The 16426-nt window shown below is 51.4% G+C and overlaps 1 protein-coding gene across 1 annotated transcript in view; it reads right to left on the bottom strand.

Moving 5' to 3' along the window:
• Positions 1-9031: 9031 nt before the first annotated feature.
• Positions 9032-16426, bottom strand: part of Txnrd2 (thioredoxin reductase 2) — a 48042-nt gene continuing 40647 nt past the window's right edge. Inside the window, exons 13-18 of the mRNA NM_022584.3 lie at positions 15813-15908; positions 15153-15245; positions 13379-13450; positions 12670-12767; positions 10160-10433; positions 9032-9264 (exon numbers count right to left, since the gene is read on the bottom strand). Of these exons, the coding sequence (NP_072106.1) occupies positions 10304-10433; positions 12670-12767; positions 13379-13450; positions 15153-15245; positions 15813-15908 (489 nt within the window). The 3' untranslated portion in view covers positions 9032-9264; positions 10160-10303. The remainder of the gene's footprint in view (positions 9265-10159; positions 10434-12669; positions 12768-13378; positions 13451-15152; positions 15246-15812; positions 15909-16426) is intronic.

Consider the following 16426-nt stretch of genomic DNA (forward strand, 5'->3'; position numbering starts at 1 on the left):
CAGACCCTGTCTCACATACTCTTTAATCTGGGGTTGAAGAATTTCATGTTGTTGGGGTTTTTTTTCTCCATCTTTATTAAATTGGGTATTTCTTATTTACATTTCAAATGTTATTCCCTTTCCCAGTTTCCAAGCCAATATCCCCGTAACCCCTCTCCATCCTCCCCCCATTACCACCCTCCCCCCAACAATCACGTTCACTGGGGGTCCAGTCTTGGCAGGGCCAAGGGCTTCCCCTTCCACTGGTGCTCTTACTAGGATATTCATTGCTACCTATGGGGTCAGAGTCCAGGGTCAGTCCATGTATAGTCTTTAGGTAGTGGCTTAGTCCCAGGAAGCTCTGGTTGCTTGGCATTGTTGTTCATATGGGGTCTCAAGCCCCTTCAAGCTCTTCCAGTTCTTTCTCTGATTCCTTCAACGGGGGTCCTATTCTCAGTTCAGTGGTTTGTCGCTGGCATTCGCCTATGTATTTGCCATATTCTGGCTTTGTCTCTCAGGAGAGATAAACGTCCAGTTCCTGTCAGCCTGCACCTCTTTGCTTCATCCATCTTATCTAGTTTGGTGGCTGTATATGTATGGGCCACATGTGGGGCAGGCTCTAAATGGGCATCCCTTCAGTTTCTGTTCTAAACTTTGCCTCCCTATCCCCTCCTAAGGGTATTATTGTTCCCCTTTTAAAGAAGGAGTGAAGCATTCGCATTTTGGTCATCCTTGAGTTTCATGTGGTCTGTGCATCTTGGGTAATTCAAGCATTTGGGCTAATATCCACTTATCAATGAGTGCATATCATGTGTGTTTTTCTGTGATTGGGTTACCTCACTCAGGATGATATTTTCCAGTTCCATCCATTTGCCTAGTAATTTCATGAAATTATTGTTTTTGATAGCAGAGTAGTATTCCATTGTGTAGATGTACCACATTTTCTGTATCCATTCCTCTGTTGAAGGGCATCTGGGTTCTTTCCAGCTTCTGGCTATTATAAATAAGGCTGCTATGAACATAGTGGAGCATGTGTCTTTGCTGTATGTTGGAGTATCTTTTGGGTATATGCCCAAGAGAGGTATAGCTGGGTCCTCAGGTAGTTCAATGTCCAATTTTCTGAGGAACCTCCAGACTGATTTCCAGAATGGTTGTACCAGTCTGCAATCCCACCAGCAATGGAGGAGTGTTCTTCTTTCTCCACATCCTCGCCAGCATCTGCTGTCACCAGAGTTTTTTTTTTTTTTTTTTTTTTTTTTTTTGTTCTTTTTTTCGGAGCTGGGGATCGAACCCAGGGCCTTGCGCTTCCTAGGCAAGCGCTCTACCACTGAGCTAAATCCCCAACCCCTAATAAAATCCCTTGATTTTTTTTTCTTTTTCTTTTTTTTTCTTTCGGAGCTGGGGACTGAACCCAGGGCCTTGCGCTTGCTAGGCAAGCGCTCTACCACTGAGCTAAATACTCAGCCCCACTGAGCTAAATACCCAGCCCCAGAGTTTTTGATCTTAGCCATTCTCACTGGTGTGAGGTGAAATCTCAGGGTTGTTTTGATTTGCATTTCCCTTATGACTAAAGATGTTGAACATTTCTTTAGGTGCCTCTCAGCCATTCGGCATTCCTCAGCTGTGAATTCTTTGTTTGGCTCTGAACCCCATTTTTAATAGGTCTTTTTTTTTAAGTTTTAGTTTTTGAGCCCAGGCTATTTTCAAGTTTGCTGGAGAGCCAAGGATGGCCTAAAATTCTTGATCCCCATGGCTTTACCTAAAAATACTGGGATTACAGGCACACATCTCTATGTCTGGCTATAATAGCTGCTTTAAATTTCAGTTCCAGGGGCTGGAGAAGTGGCTCAGTTATTAAGGACCTGAATTCAATAGCAATCAGACAATCACATGGTGGTTTTTCTCCTCTCTCTCTCTCTCTCTCTCTCTCTCTCTCTCTCTCTCTCTCTCTCTCTCTCTCTCTCGTATATATATACATATATCTCATATATATATACAAATATATCATATATATCACACATATTATATATGTATATCCTCTTTGGGTTAAAAAAAAAAAACACCTTTCAGATACAGGATGGACTTTCTGTAGAAACCCTGAGCAGGTGCCTCACCTTGTCAGGTACTTGGGAAAACATCCAGGAGGGAAACCTTACACTGAATACTAACCAATCATTGGAGGAAAAGCCAACCAAGGCAGAAGGCTAAAGCGCCTCTCTGGGCTATGACAACCACATGGCAGAAAGACCAGGCAAAAGCTGACTCTGGTGGCTCAGTACTCGAGGCAGAGGCAGGCCGACCTCTGTAAATTTGAGACTTGAACATAGGAAATCCCAGACTGGTCGGGCTACACCGAGACTGTTTCAAAAGCAAAAAAGAAAAGCTAGATAGAGTCGGTTGTGTGCTGTTGGAGAACGTCCATGGCAGAGGATCGCTTCGATCCAATTGGCCCCTGGTGGCATCAGGCATCAGGTCCTCACAGCATTCTCTGGTGAAGTGGGTGGGGCAGAATGAGCTGGTGATTCTCTGTCTTTGTGTCTGGGTCTCCTAGTGGAGTTCCCCGCCCTGGCATGTCTCGGCGCTGGGAAGCTGACAGGTACAACACCTGAGAGAATGAAGCAAGGGAGTGGAGACTTGGCCTTGCAGACAAGGGCTGATGGGAACAACAGACGCCATTTACACACAGTTTCACTCCCGAGACTTTGAAAACTAAATACTCCCCAAGCTATGGAAACCCAGCCACTGGCTGAGTGCTAGAACTTTATTATTATAATGGGTCGGCCCAATTCCAGCCACCACAGGCAGAACAATGAACCATTGAAGCTCTCTGAAGGTCTTGCTTCCCATCCACCCTCTCCCTCAGGCTGGAACCTGGTACTGAGGCCTGAGAGGGGAGGGCAGTAGGGCAGGCATGCCTAAGTCTTGGCTTTGCTATCAGCTCACAGGGACTCCTGTGGGGGGGGGTCTGAGAAGTGCTTTCCTCATGCACCAAGCAGGGGCCCCATAAAAACTACAAGAAGAAAAGCATTTGCAAAAGGGCTTTACACTGACACTCCATTGTGCAGTGGGTCAGGAGCTAACTGTATCTGTTTCCACAGAAGTTCTGTGAAGATGCTGGAGACAAAAGGTGTTCTCATCATGCCTAGCCTGTGTGCCTTTCTAACATACATACAACATGAAACATAAAAAAATAAAACAACATGAAACATAGAACAAAGGAGACATCAGGGTACCTCCTGGCTCATGCCACGGTGCTCATCCTCAGATCCATGACCAGTGCAGGGCCCTAGGGTGGGTGGCTGGCAACTGGGGCAGGGAGCTGAGCCCCTCTGGCTCCCAACCCACAGTTGCTATGTAACAAGGTCACACTATATCTTGTTTATGGTCCTGCTTTATTCCCAAGCATTTTGTGTTATTTGATCATCAGTTTTAAGCCCAAAATATCCAATTTTATTGGGAGAGAAAAAATTTAATTTTATGGAACTACAAGGCCCAATCGCTGTCCCATGAAATCCTAGAGGGGTTTGGGCCGGGTCTGCCTTGCCCATTGCTTTTGCCTTTGCCCCTGGCTTTGAGTTTCCTCTCTGAGACGAGGCCTTACCCTGCCCAGTGAGGCAGCTGAGAGTCTGGTGTCAAGAGACTCCTCAGGTCTATCTGGATTGGATTTCCAGCCTATGAATGCCCAGCACCCTGCTCTGTCCCTGGTGAAGGTTAGTCTGAACACAGAGAGCCTATGAGGGGAGTCCTCTTACTGCCTATTGGGAAGGCCTCGTGTGCTCCTCAGATAGCACTGGGACGACTCCTGGGACCCCAGCTTGGGTTTCAGGATTAGGGTAACCTGAGTATCATAAAGCCCAGCAGGGCTGAGATTAAGCGGGCTCAGGTCTAAGATGCTTTGTCAGGCCCCCGGGAGATGGGAAGGTCTCCGCACTGCCCTTGCAGTCACAGGTGCTTGGCTGTGGACCAGAAACACGAGAGCTCTTGGAGGACTTAGGGAGCTGGGTATGGCAAGGGGAAATTGCAGAAGCCACCGCCAGCAGCAGGGATGGTTCTGCAGGAAACCATGTCTGAGCAGCCATGGCCTTGGCTGACTCATCATCAAATGGTCCTTCTGTTCCTCCCCCTCCCAGGCCAGCTCCCTGTCCAGAGTGGACAGAATCAATCGTGGAACATTGTAGATCTGGGCCATACCAGGTGGGCATTGGCAGGCATGAATGTGACATGACACAGGTAGGACTACCCTCAGCTGGTGGGTGAGCAGGGAAGTGTGGCTGCAGTTCCTTACTAAGGACCTGTGTGTGGCACCAATGGAAGTTCCGTCATTGTCTTCAGCCACTGTCAAAACCTCACCTTGTCATGAGTTCTAGAAACAGGAGCCATGTCCCCAGCAGTGTGTCCTGGACTTTGGAAGTAGGTTACAAATAAGGCATGTAAGACCTGATGCCTGGGGGCTGGAGAGATGGCTCAGAGGTTAAGAGCACTGACTGTTCCTCCAGAGGTCCTGAGTTCAATTCCCAGCAACCACATGGTGGCTCATAACCACCTATAATCAGATCTGGTGCCCTCTTCTGGCCTGCAGGAATACATGCAGGCAGAAAGCTGTATGATGTGTACATAATAAATAAATAAATGTTTAAAAAAAAAAAAGACCTGATGCCTCCTGCCTCAAGCCCTCTATCCATCAGCCTGTGGTCCAGTGCTATCTCCCAGCTCTCTAGAGGCCTCTTGGCACCCTGTGTGAAGAATCTTCTGCCCAGTTATTTCATATCCTGACTATTTTGAGTCATGGTTGGGCAAGCCCTCACCAGTCTCTGTGGGAAACTTTTTCTCTACCCTGTCTGGAATGGTTGCTGAGCAATTGGGCCAAGGCGATGGCAGGATAGAGGTGTCTCCACAGCTCTTGAGTCTCCTATGTCACCTGGAAGAAACCACTCACAGCACCAGGGAGACCTTCACCTGGCTGTGAGGGACAAGCAGGGACTGGGCCTAACAGCGCCCTCCTGCTGCTTTCTACTGTAAGAGCAAGGCACACATGTGTGGTTCCGTTTAGCCATTTGTGCCTTTTCCTAGTTCAGGAAGTACACAAGGAGCAGCCCACAGTAGTACAGCCTGAGCCTGGATTGAAAATCACAGCCCTGTGCACTCTGCTGGCTCTAGGCTTCCAGTGGGACCAGCACTTTCTGGAGATGAGGAGAGGAGAGAGGATGAGGCCAGCTCAACAGATGGAGAGGCTTGCACTCAGCTCGGGCTCCTCAGGGAGGCCTTGTGCTGAGGGCTTATTAGGGCAGGTTTGAGAGCTGTGGTGGTTTGAATAAAAATGGCCCCCAGAGGGTTGGGGATTTAGCTCAGTGGTAGAGCGCTTGCCTAGCAAGCACAAGGCCCTGGGTTCAGTCCCCAGCTCCGAAAAAAAGAAAAAAAAATGGCCCCCAGAGGCTCATATATTTGAATGTTTAGTCATCAGGAAGTGGCACTACTTGGGAGGGATTAGGAGGTGTGGCCTTATTGGAGGAACTGTGTCACTGGGGATGGACTTCGGGGTTTCAAGGGCCTAAACCAGGTCCAGTGCCTCTCTTTTCCTGCTGCCTGTGGCACCAGATGCAGAACTCTCAGTTACTTCTCTATCGCTGCTGTTCTCCTGCTAGGATGAGAATGAATTAAACCCCTAAAACTGTAAGCAAGCTGCAATCAAATGCTTTCTTTTCTAAGAGCTGTTGTGCTCATGGCGTCTCTTCATAGCACTAGAACACTGGCCAAGACAGGGGTCGCTGCTTGAGTTCCCCAGATGACCAGGAGTCTGGAAATCTTTGTTCTAGCCCCTGCCCCAGTTAGTGTTGGGCTAAGGCTCCTACACTCAGGAAGCCCTCAGGAAGCTCACAGCCTGCAAGTTTGGGGCCAGAATACACTTTCCTCCTGGACTGGAGGTGGCCCCCAGGAACCAGGCCTGTCTCAGGTCATTCGGATGGAGAATCAGTTCGCAGGTGCTTCCAAAGGGAGTCAGGCCCATGGCCCACTCCTAAGCATTCGGTGCCTATCTGCTGGCCTCAAGCTGCAGGAATGCCCACTTACGTCTGGGTGTGACTTCACTCAGTCCCTGTGTGTGTCCCAGTTGAGACTAAGGATGGGCTGACTAGGGAGGTAGGAGGACAGACAGGCAGAGGTCAGGCCAGGCACTGTAAGGTGGTGGCCTTGCCTGGAGTATGTCACCCAAGGTTACTAGATACAGAGAAAGCCATATCCAGAGGGACAGGTAAGGCAGAGGGAAGGGGAAGCAGGGACAGACAGGCCAGTTTTGACACAATCATGTGTTTCATATAGTAGAGCTTCTGATCAGGAGATCAGAAACCTTGAGCCTTAATAGTGACATGGCCTTGTTTGTTTGAGGCAAGGTTTCTCTGTGTAACCCTGGCTGTCCTGGAACTCACTCTGTGGACCAGGCTGGCTTCTAACTCAGAGATCTGTCTGACTCTGCCTCCCAAGTGCTGGGATTAAAAGTGTGCACCACTGCCACCTGGGGTGACAATGGCCTTTAAATTCTGAATTTCTTGAAGGGCACAGCCCCCCCTAACAGATAGGCTTGACAACTGTCTCAAGGTGTTCTAAGAAGTCCCGGCTGGCCCATAGCTCCAGGAAGCATGCAGTGTGTGAGTGCTGGGAGTGGGGAAGATAAGTTTGCCTGGTTCTGTATCACACTGGGACTAGGGCCCCAGACCCTGGTGGCATCGCCTGGGTTCTGTTTGGGCACTACTGCTGGGGTGGCTACTTGTAGAATGGAGCCATATGTCAAAGTAGCAAAGAACAAAAATGTAGATCTCAGGGGCAAGCTTGTATCTGAGGCCTCAGATAGACACTGTTGTTTCTTACAGGCTGGCAAGGGTGCCCAGTCGGGACACAGGGATAACTGTCACTCCCAGTAAGGTGGGAAGTACACATGCCCTCTGATGCCAGCCGAGCAGAGGTCGGATCCCCAGAGGGTTTTATGATACTCGGAATGGGAGTGGGGTGCAATCTCAGCAACCATTACCCTAAGAACCAATAGCCCCTTTTCTATCCTCTGCTGAATTCTCCCAGAGCCTTGCTGGGCTCTGACCTCCACTACTGTACCCTCAGTCTGGCCCTCAAAGCCACTGTCACCCTTCTCTGTGCACCTGCTGCACAGGGATCTCAGGACAGCATGCACGAAGTGGGGATGGCGTGGGCAGAGGCAAAATGCTAGAGATGGGCACTTCCCAAGACACTCAAGACACTGAAGCAGGGAGGGAGCTCCTACCGCTCCTCTCCTTCACATCCTTGTGCAATCCAGAGCCACAAGCAGAGGTGTGTAAAACACTGCCGGGGGTAATTGCAGGTTACATAGAACAGTCTGAGGAATTAAAAACATATTTTCATTGCATCATAAAAACATGCAAAGGCAGGGCAGAGGCGGCCCAGGGGAGCACCTGGCCCTGGGTTGGGGAGCACCTAACCCTGGGGCATTCTAGCCTTTGTTGCATTTTCTGGTCCAGAGATGGAGCTGGCCATGCAGCTCTGTAGGGTAGACACTCAAGCAGATGCCATTGCTGACGCAGGTCATCCACGGGTCCTGTTTCTGGCACAGCTCTGCCTTCAGCGCAGGGCACAACAGCCCTCGGTGAGTGGTTCAGGATAGTTACTAGTCTGCGCATTTGCCCCGATGGGGTCTTCTAGGTTTTGTTCTGCTCCACAGATAACTGAGTGAGGGCTCTGGGCCCAGTTCTCTCTTGAACACTGGGCTGCCTTTGTGGCCTCTTAAACCTCCCCCTTGTGCCCCATAGCCAGGCCAGTGTTTGCAGCTGTATGGGCCAGCTCACTGCTCTGGTGAGGCCTGGGCCTAGAGCATTCCGTTGTCTGTGGAGCAGGACTAGGAGGACCCCAGTGGGGCAGTGCACAGACTAGTAACTATCCTGAAGGGGCTTTGGGGACATGAATGTATAGATGTCACTGGTTGGCTGGGTAGTAGGCAAGAAGCTCTAGGCCAGTGTGTGCAAAGGACGAGTCACAGCTGCCTCTATTGGATCATCACCAAGTACCAAGGCCACTTTCAGGTGCTTGCCTGCCTCCATGGCAGGGACTGCCCCCCCAGGACTGTGGTAGCCATGGAATGCACCTGGCCAGACTCCAGAAGGTTTCCACTCCACTGGCCTGAAGCAGCAGATGTTAGCTGACCTCTTCTGTCTCTGAGGCAGACGAAAACTCAAGCTAGAGGAGCACCCTGCCCCCCACCAGCCACGCCCCAGAATCCTGGCAGGCTGGGGCGCGCCACCAGTGGTGCATTAAATAGGACATGGCTGATCTGCCTCTGCACTTGGCACCTTAATTGGGCGTCTGAGAGAGCCCTGCACACTTCCACTTCCAGCCGGGCTCCCGTAGGCCCATTAAGGTGCAAACACATTCCTTTGTTGGCTGACAAGCAGGGTCCCATCCAAGGCTCCCGGGCCAGGCTAAGTGCTGTTTTCTTAAGGAAGACATGAGATTAGCCTCTGCGAAAGCCTCAGCATACTGCAAGGCTCTGCCCCTCACCGTCAGGGCTGTCTCTCCCTACAGTGACTGACAGGCTCTCCCTAGCCCATCAGGCTTCAATGTGGAGGATTAGCCAAAACCAGTCCACAAGCTGACTTGGAGGGCCACAGTGGAAATCTCAGTAGGTGAATGAAGCTCAGTGCAGAGATAGAAAACCTCATACAACCTTGCTTCACCCTATCCTCCTATTCCTGACCCTTGATGGCTGCTGGGGCTAGGCCACCCTTGCTCCAAGATGTACACAGAGGCCTTACAGAAACGGTCCAGACCTCAGCAGGAGGTCCAGTATGGAGCCCTAGAAGACATCTTCAGACCTGAGCCTGTAGTTGAAGGGAGGATGAGGATGGTGGGAAATGCTGGGTCCTACCAGGGTAAGGGTCAGGTCAGTTCCAGTGGCTGCTGGGAACTCTAAGACACTGCAGCTCCATATATTATGGTTCTGGTGATAGCAAATCCTGATTAGAAGCTACTATCATGTGACACTGGGCAGTCCTGGGGATAGCACACACAGACACACTTTAGTAAAACACGCTCTTTATTAGCACTCCAGAAATGCCAGGGGTTCAAACCTGGGCAGCCCACGTGGGGGTTTCTGCACAGGCCGTCATCATCTGACACTGGCAGTGTGTGAAGGCTGGCCAGAGGTTAGAGGGGGCAGTCATCCCTGCAGGACACACACCATCTATTCAGATACACAATGCTCCATCCACATCTTCTCAGATCTCTGCGAGGCAGCAAGGCCTTCCAGTCCTGTCAATAACAGGTGGGGCTCAGCCTGGGCCAATCCCTCAACTGGCCTAGCCATGTTTACCCCAAACCACACGAGGTCCTTGAGAGACTGAAAAGAAGCCCCTAAAGAGAAACCTCCCTACCACCCTCCCCAACCCAAACTAGGCAAAGAGAGCACTGCAGTTGCTACAAAAATATTTTGATAAAAACATAAACTGAGTACTTAACAACAACAACCAAAGACCCCTGAATGAAAGGAATAATATTCTGGGAAGAGCTTCCTTCTCTAGGGCACTTGGTGTCAGATGCAGCCCTGGCTTGGAGACGCTGTGATGGAGCAGGTGCACGAATGCCCAGACAGGCTCCTGTCAGAGAACCACTGCTCAGATGCTCAGACAGATGGCGGGCATCTTGAGGGGAAGGACTTTGTAGAGCCTCCTCAGTTCAGGAGAGTTGTCACCAAGGCCCAGACCAGGAAGAGGTGACAGCCAAAAGAGACAATCAGGATGGGCTGTGGCTTGCAGATCAAGGACTGGGGATTCTGGAGGATGCTGTCAGACAGAGGTGTCACCTCAGAAAACTACAGTGGCTGGTGATGCACTGGGACTTCTGGCTGCCCACTTGGCCAGCCTGGCTGCACAAGCAAAACCATCCATGTGGTGGCCGGTGAGCCGTGCACACGGGCAGTGTCTCCACCCTCTGGGCACGGAGGAAATGAGCCCACATAGACTCACTGCCCACAGGGACAACTGACACAAGGGAGCAGCACCTGACACTGCCAGCAGATACTGGGAGCCCAGCTCGTGACACCACTGCATGTGGGGAACAGCAATGACCAGGCAGGCAGGGATCTTTGATGGTTCCCCCTTTGGCCTTCTTTCTAGGCTACCAGGCCTGATGAAGGGGAGGAACTTACCTGTTCTAGGTAGCTTCACCATGTGCCTGGAATCATGCTGGCACAGTGGCTCCCATGACAATAGCTAGGTCCAGGTGTCTGAGAGCCTTGTACTGGGCACATGGCAGGCACAGTGTGTATCCTTAGCTCAGCAGGGATGGTAACTTAACCTCAGCAGCCAGTCACAGTAGGATCCAGGCCAGAGCGCTTGGAGATGTGCAGCTTAACCACCTCCTCAGAGCAGGTGGGGTGGATCCCTACTGTCTGCATCACCTGTGCGTATGAAGCCCCACACCTGCACACATCGAGAGAGGAACGGTAAGTGGTCAGCGCAGGGAGGTCTGTCCATGGCACTCTGCCTTGGGGAAGGCCTCAGAAAGTGTCTGGTTTCCTTACTGAGTCAGCACAAGAATATCTCTCCCCACCTATGCTGGACTGCTCACTGCCTCCCAGCAAATACCCACTATTCACAAACGCCGAGGTGCTACCCTCCTCAGGCCCTCCTAGCCAACCTTTCCTTGGGTTGCTGTCCTGGCTGCCTGTTCTCCAGTCCTAATTGCCCCTTCCTCGAGGCCTGCTCTATCACTGTCAAGATATGGCAAGGATCGCCCAGTCCAGTCACTTTTGACTACAGCCTACACCGGCCCAGCCAGCTCTTCTGCTCAGAAATCTACCCATGGATATATGGCACCCAAGCACAAGGCCAGGAAGTTGGTTGTTCTGTGGATGGCATTCTGTCTACTCAGAGTAAGTGCATGAAGGGAGGTAATCTAGCCCAGACTAACCACTGGTCCTATGAGAAAAGCCTCCACTGTCAGCCATGGCATCTCTTGGCCTCTAAGATCTGGTCTCAACCCAGGTGCCCCAGCCTAGCGGCTAAAGATCAATAGATTACTTACTGCTGTGGGCATTCCAGGTGGCTACATGTCCACCTGCATTAACGCACATTCTCGGTGAGTACGACCTAGCTCTTTGGAAGGTACAGCACTTACAGACACCCTGCTGTCCAGGTGGTACAGAGTTGAAACCAACAGCTTTCCTATGTGCAAGCCCTGTGCAATGCAGGGTTTGGCAGGTAAACACCCCACTTGGACAACAGGTGCACACTTTTCAAATACAGCCAGGAGTTCCTAGTGAGAGGTCCAAGGCCTCCTGACCAGGTCTAAAATATCAGTGTGAGCCCTCCACCAGCCTCCTCAAACCACCACTGTCTCCACCTGCGGGCAGGGGAGAACCACCATGCTCTACAGCCTCAGGGGTTGCTCTGCCACAACCAAAACTGTTCTTGGTATTTTAATAACATGGCCAAACGAGTGAGGCTGATTCCAGGCCTTGGTGTGCGAGGAAAGAGCTGCCCAGTGTGACTGTGTGTCTGAGTCCCTGGCTAAGGCTGAATGAGTTTTTGTGTGTTTTGTGTGTATTTATGTGGCATGTACGTGTATTCATGGTTCTGCAGATAGAACCCTGGAAGAAACAGGGGCGGGCAGGCATAGGGAAAAGCAGACAGGAGAAGGTGTGTGGATATCTGGGTCCCCAGTGGCCTAGGGGCATGTGTGGTCAAGAGCTGGGTTTTGGGGATGAGAGGTCTAGGGACAGGGGAGAGAGGATTTCAACAGAGGGATAGGGTTTGTGTTGGAGGACTGTGTGGGTGAGATGGGATTTGGACCAGATCCCTAGCTGGGGCCACACCTATCATAGGACAGCAAACCTCAGGCCTACCTGACCTACAAATGTGTTAGGGCAATGGCTGGTGATAAAGTTCTCCCAGGCATGAGCTGTAAGTCCCAGATGAGCCCATCTTTGGAATGTGTATGTGTTGTCCTTAGGAGACCTTCAGCAGAGCTACCACATGGTACTTTATTCCAGAGTAAACTACAGGACCCACGAGCAGGTGCGGCTTCTCCTGAGCATCATGCTGGAGCCTGTGTGGATGATGTCTACCATGGATGTGAGGTGTGGGTGATAGTAAGCAGAGCATCCACACGACCGGCTGGGCCAGGGAGAGCCCTGAGATTGATGGGACAGGGCTGTCCCACAGCACATTTCCATCCATGGTGCTGCATGCGGAGTCACTGCCCAGATAATTCAGTTGCTGGAAGACTTTCTGAGAGTCTCTTTCTATAATACTGATATTGTTAACATGCAAAGAGCGTTTCATAACCCAATAATTGTAGCACAGACACTAGAAAGAAATCCACAGAATACACACAGACAATTCATAGACGATAGAAACAGAAACCAACAGTGGAAGGCTGGAGGAGGGAGGGTTCAACCTCCCTCATGTTGGCCATGCCCAGGGCTGCAGCCATCCCTGCTTAGGACCTTTGGCTAGAGAAAGTCACTCTCCTGCCGTGTTTGCCATGGCTGAAGCAGGCTGAAGGATGCCTGCTGCAGACATGTACAAACTCCCCTCCCCCAGAAGTGTGAACCCAGCAGCTTCCACTATTGTCGAAACAACAAACATACTGTACTATCAAAACACAGAGGGAAGCAGCTACAGTTCAAAATGGCTGGGGTTATACAGGACTTACTGGATCCCAAGAGCAAATCCTTGTGTGACTTCTCCAGCGTTGGGGCCAAGGAAGTGCAGGCCCAGTACCAGTTGTGGGGGCTCCCTCATGCATACCATCTGAAAGCCACAGTGTTTTTGACTATCACTTAGCCACAGGGGACCCACCCAACCGTAGGGGTCTGCTGTGTCCCGTCTCTGCAGCCCTCATGAGTTCCCATTTTCAGCAGTGAATATTTACAGTCAATTTGACAGGACCTACTAGACACCCAGAAGACAAAATCTATGAGGAAGTGTCTACATTGGCTTCATTGTGGTGGACAGACCCATTACAATTGGTCAGCACCATCCCATAGGCTACCCATTGTAACTGTGGGCTGAACCACCCCATGGGTCACCCACTGTAACTGTGGGCAGTACCATGACATGGGCTGGGATCCAGACTACATAAAAAAGAGAATATGAGCTAAGCATCAGCACCTAGCTGTTTGCTTCCTAACTGCAGATGCAAAGTGATCAGCTGTTTCAGCTCCTGCCACCACGCCTTCCCTTAAACTGTGAGACCAGCAAACCCTTCCTTCCTTAAGCTGCTTTTGCAGACACTCTGTCACATGGGGAAAGTGGCTAATATTTGCTGTTCTACCCTGTGGATAGCAGAGCATTCTCCACTGGAAGCTAGCTTTTCCCCTTAGTCCCGGTGTACCTCACCCCTGGTCCCTAAACATGCTCACCTTTATGTAGCACTGTGATGCATCCCGATCTGCCACTGTGAACTCTAGGGGCTTGTAATATGCATGGTAAACCTGAGAGACAAGACACCAGCACCCGGATCAGGGGCCATGCCCAAGACAGGTCTATAGTCTTATAAGCAACAGAAAAAGTGCAGGGAAGGCAGGATTCTCAGGGACCCAAGGGCACTGGTGTGACCCAAGGGTTATAGTACAAAATGTGGAGACATCTCAGCTGGTTGCAGAGGATACGTCCTCCTTTGTTCAGGCAGCCTGTCCCCACAGCCAGGTAGTCTGCAGACAGACCCTCGCCCGCCAGATCTCAGACTCCCCACCCACTGGACACCAGGGGAGAGTAGGCATCAGGCTGCCGAGGTGACACTAGCCGTGAGACAACACAGAGCCAGTGGTTTGAGCATCCCCAAGAAGTAGATGTTGGGTGGATCCTGGCCTCCCCAAGGGCAATGCAGACTGGACAGGGAGACCTTGGGCAAATCGCTGGTGTGTGAGTGGCCATCCTACTCGTGTAAGGAGAAATGGCTCTCAGATGGCTGCCTGGCCTCCCCAACACACGCTGGTGCTGGCTTGGCCTGAGCCTCAGCTAAGAGGAGGGGCTGGGCAGGCCCCAGTCTCCCTGGAGCTGTGGAACAAGGGCTTTCAGCACCCATGAAGGGCTTGACAGTGTGTTCAGGGCTGCAGCCATATAAAAAATGAGCAGGGCCCCACATGTGCTACACAGCCATTATTAATTAATAGGGCTTCAGAGAATATTGTTCTAAGCAAGACAGAACTGAAGAAAAAACAAACAAGAATGTTTGGCCATTCAACATCATGAAACATAAAACATTATAAAATGCTATGAACACATGTCCCAGTGTACTTATGATGAATCTAACAAAAATAGCAAATAAAGTGTTGGGAAGGCAGGCCTGTCAGACCTGTCTCCATGATGGAGGAGCCTGGGTACACGGAGCGGGCAAACTCTACAGCCTAGTGACCTGGGCCTCACAGCTGCTGCATCAGGAAGGCCTGCACCAGTCTTTCAGCTTCTACTCTGTGGCAGCTTTCAAAGCTTCCAGCCACCTCAGCCTACCCTGAAGGTACCCTAGGGGCCACAGCCAGCCTGCTGCTGCAGACTCCCCAAAACATCCTGGCCCGATGAAAATCCTTTAGCCTAGGATGGTTCCAGTCTGAGCCATTGGGCTTGGAGGCACTAGAAGAGCTTAGGAAGAGGACAGAAATTTGGGCTGGTGTCCTGCCTGTTGGAAACTTCAGGAGAGTCCCAGGAAGGTGGAGGGACAGGTGGGTAGGAGTGGACCAGCCTGGGCAAGAAGGTGGAGGAGCCATTCAGGTTAAAGGAGACTCTTCCCCCTAAGAGTTAGGGAGAGCCCTACAGAGCAGCACCAGGACCCGAGACCTTCTGTTCCAAGCTTTCTGCACACTGAAGTAGAATGGGCACCAGATGTCCAAGGCTCTGGAGGGAACCCCAACAGTGCTTACTGTATATACAGCGTAGTCAGGGGCGGGGCACTGGAGGCTACCAGATCACAGGACCTCAGAGGAAGGCAGCAATCGGAGACCCAGGAGGACACCCATACAGCAGGGTGGGACATTCAGTGGGACCACAGAAGCTTCGGTTGGCCACACTCTAAAGCTGCCAGAGGCTTCCCTTGTTTCTGGAGCTGCTCTCCGACACCCCTGTCCTGTGGGGGCCCCACACTATGCCCTGCCAAGAACGCCAATTCATGGAGGGGCTCTGTGGGGGAGAGTCCCCTACCTCTATATGCTCCTGGCCGTGGAGAGCCACAGCCTCCTCCTCAGACAGTCCCACACAGCCATACTCCAGTGGTGTAAAGACAGTTGTGGGGACCTGGAAAGTAGGTCTGGAATCAGATATGCCTTTTGTGCATCGTTTACCCCTCACTCCAGCCCCACCCCCACACCGCCACATTCCCAAATTGAAACTGCATCTCCTGAGTGACACTTGAGCAGTAATCTGAGGCCAGGGACCCAGCCATACATTATTAGCACAGCAGGTGGCCACTCATTGTTCCTGGGCTGGACCAGGAGCAAAACTACATGCATCCCTTTCTCTAGAAGAGGGAATGAGCTGCCGGGGACAGCTCACTGACACAGGCATTACTCTGAACCCATCATACTGATGTGCTGGTCCCATGAGAGAGCTCAAAAGAGATCCTGCTCATAGTCCCCAGTGACTAGAGATCTGGTTCATATGGTCCTGAGGACTGTACCCTCCTGCTCATGGACGTGCAGGTACTCACATTCACATGTTCATATCTGTGTGCATATATACCCATGCACATACACCTGTGCATGTATACATGTACATGAAGACACATAGGTGCAAACAACCCTTACCCCAGAAGAACCAGCCAAGCCTTTCCTAGCTTGGACTTGGTCCTTTAAAGGAACTCACGTTGCTGTAATTCATTAAGGTTGAGGATTTCCCAAAGAGCCGCTGAGCCAGAAGCTTTCCTGCCTTGATAGCTGTGGGTGTCAGCTCAGGCCGCCCCTGGGGAAGAACACACAGCATCGTACTGCAGCAGCCTGTGCAGGCAGCCACCCATCGCCTTCCTAGCAGGTGGCTCCCTGTTGAAGACTCAACACCAGGCCACAGGCTTTGAAGACATGGACATGAACTGTGAGGCTGTGGAAATTAGCACAAGCTGCGCCAACCTCGAAAGTCTCCAGACGCTGAATTCCCACAGTGACCATCCCTCTCTCTACAAGAAGGAACGAGCGGCCGGGATCACTGCACAGGCTTTTCTCTGAGTGACCTCAGAGTGCTGGTCCCATGACAGAGCTCAAAAGGGATCCTGCCCACGGTCCCCAGTGACTCAGGGTCTGGTTCGTATGGCCCCAAGCATGTCACGTGCTCCCGACACACAGCTTGACATGCATGCCATAGTCCATGACAAACCCCAAATCAGTGTCATTCCACAGGAGACCACTTTGTCTCAGGGCACACCTTGCCTCGGGTGTTCCTGCTTGCAGCAGCTCAGACCCCCACTGCCAATCACCTCTGTAGCA

This window comes from Rattus norvegicus, chromosome 11 (genome assembly GCF_021556685.1).
Source record: "Rattus norvegicus strain SHRSP/BbbUtx chromosome 11, alternate assembly SHRSP_T2T, whole genome shotgun sequence".
In the NCBI taxonomy this organism is placed as follows: Eukaryota; Metazoa; Chordata; class Mammalia; order Rodentia; family Muridae; genus Rattus; species Rattus norvegicus.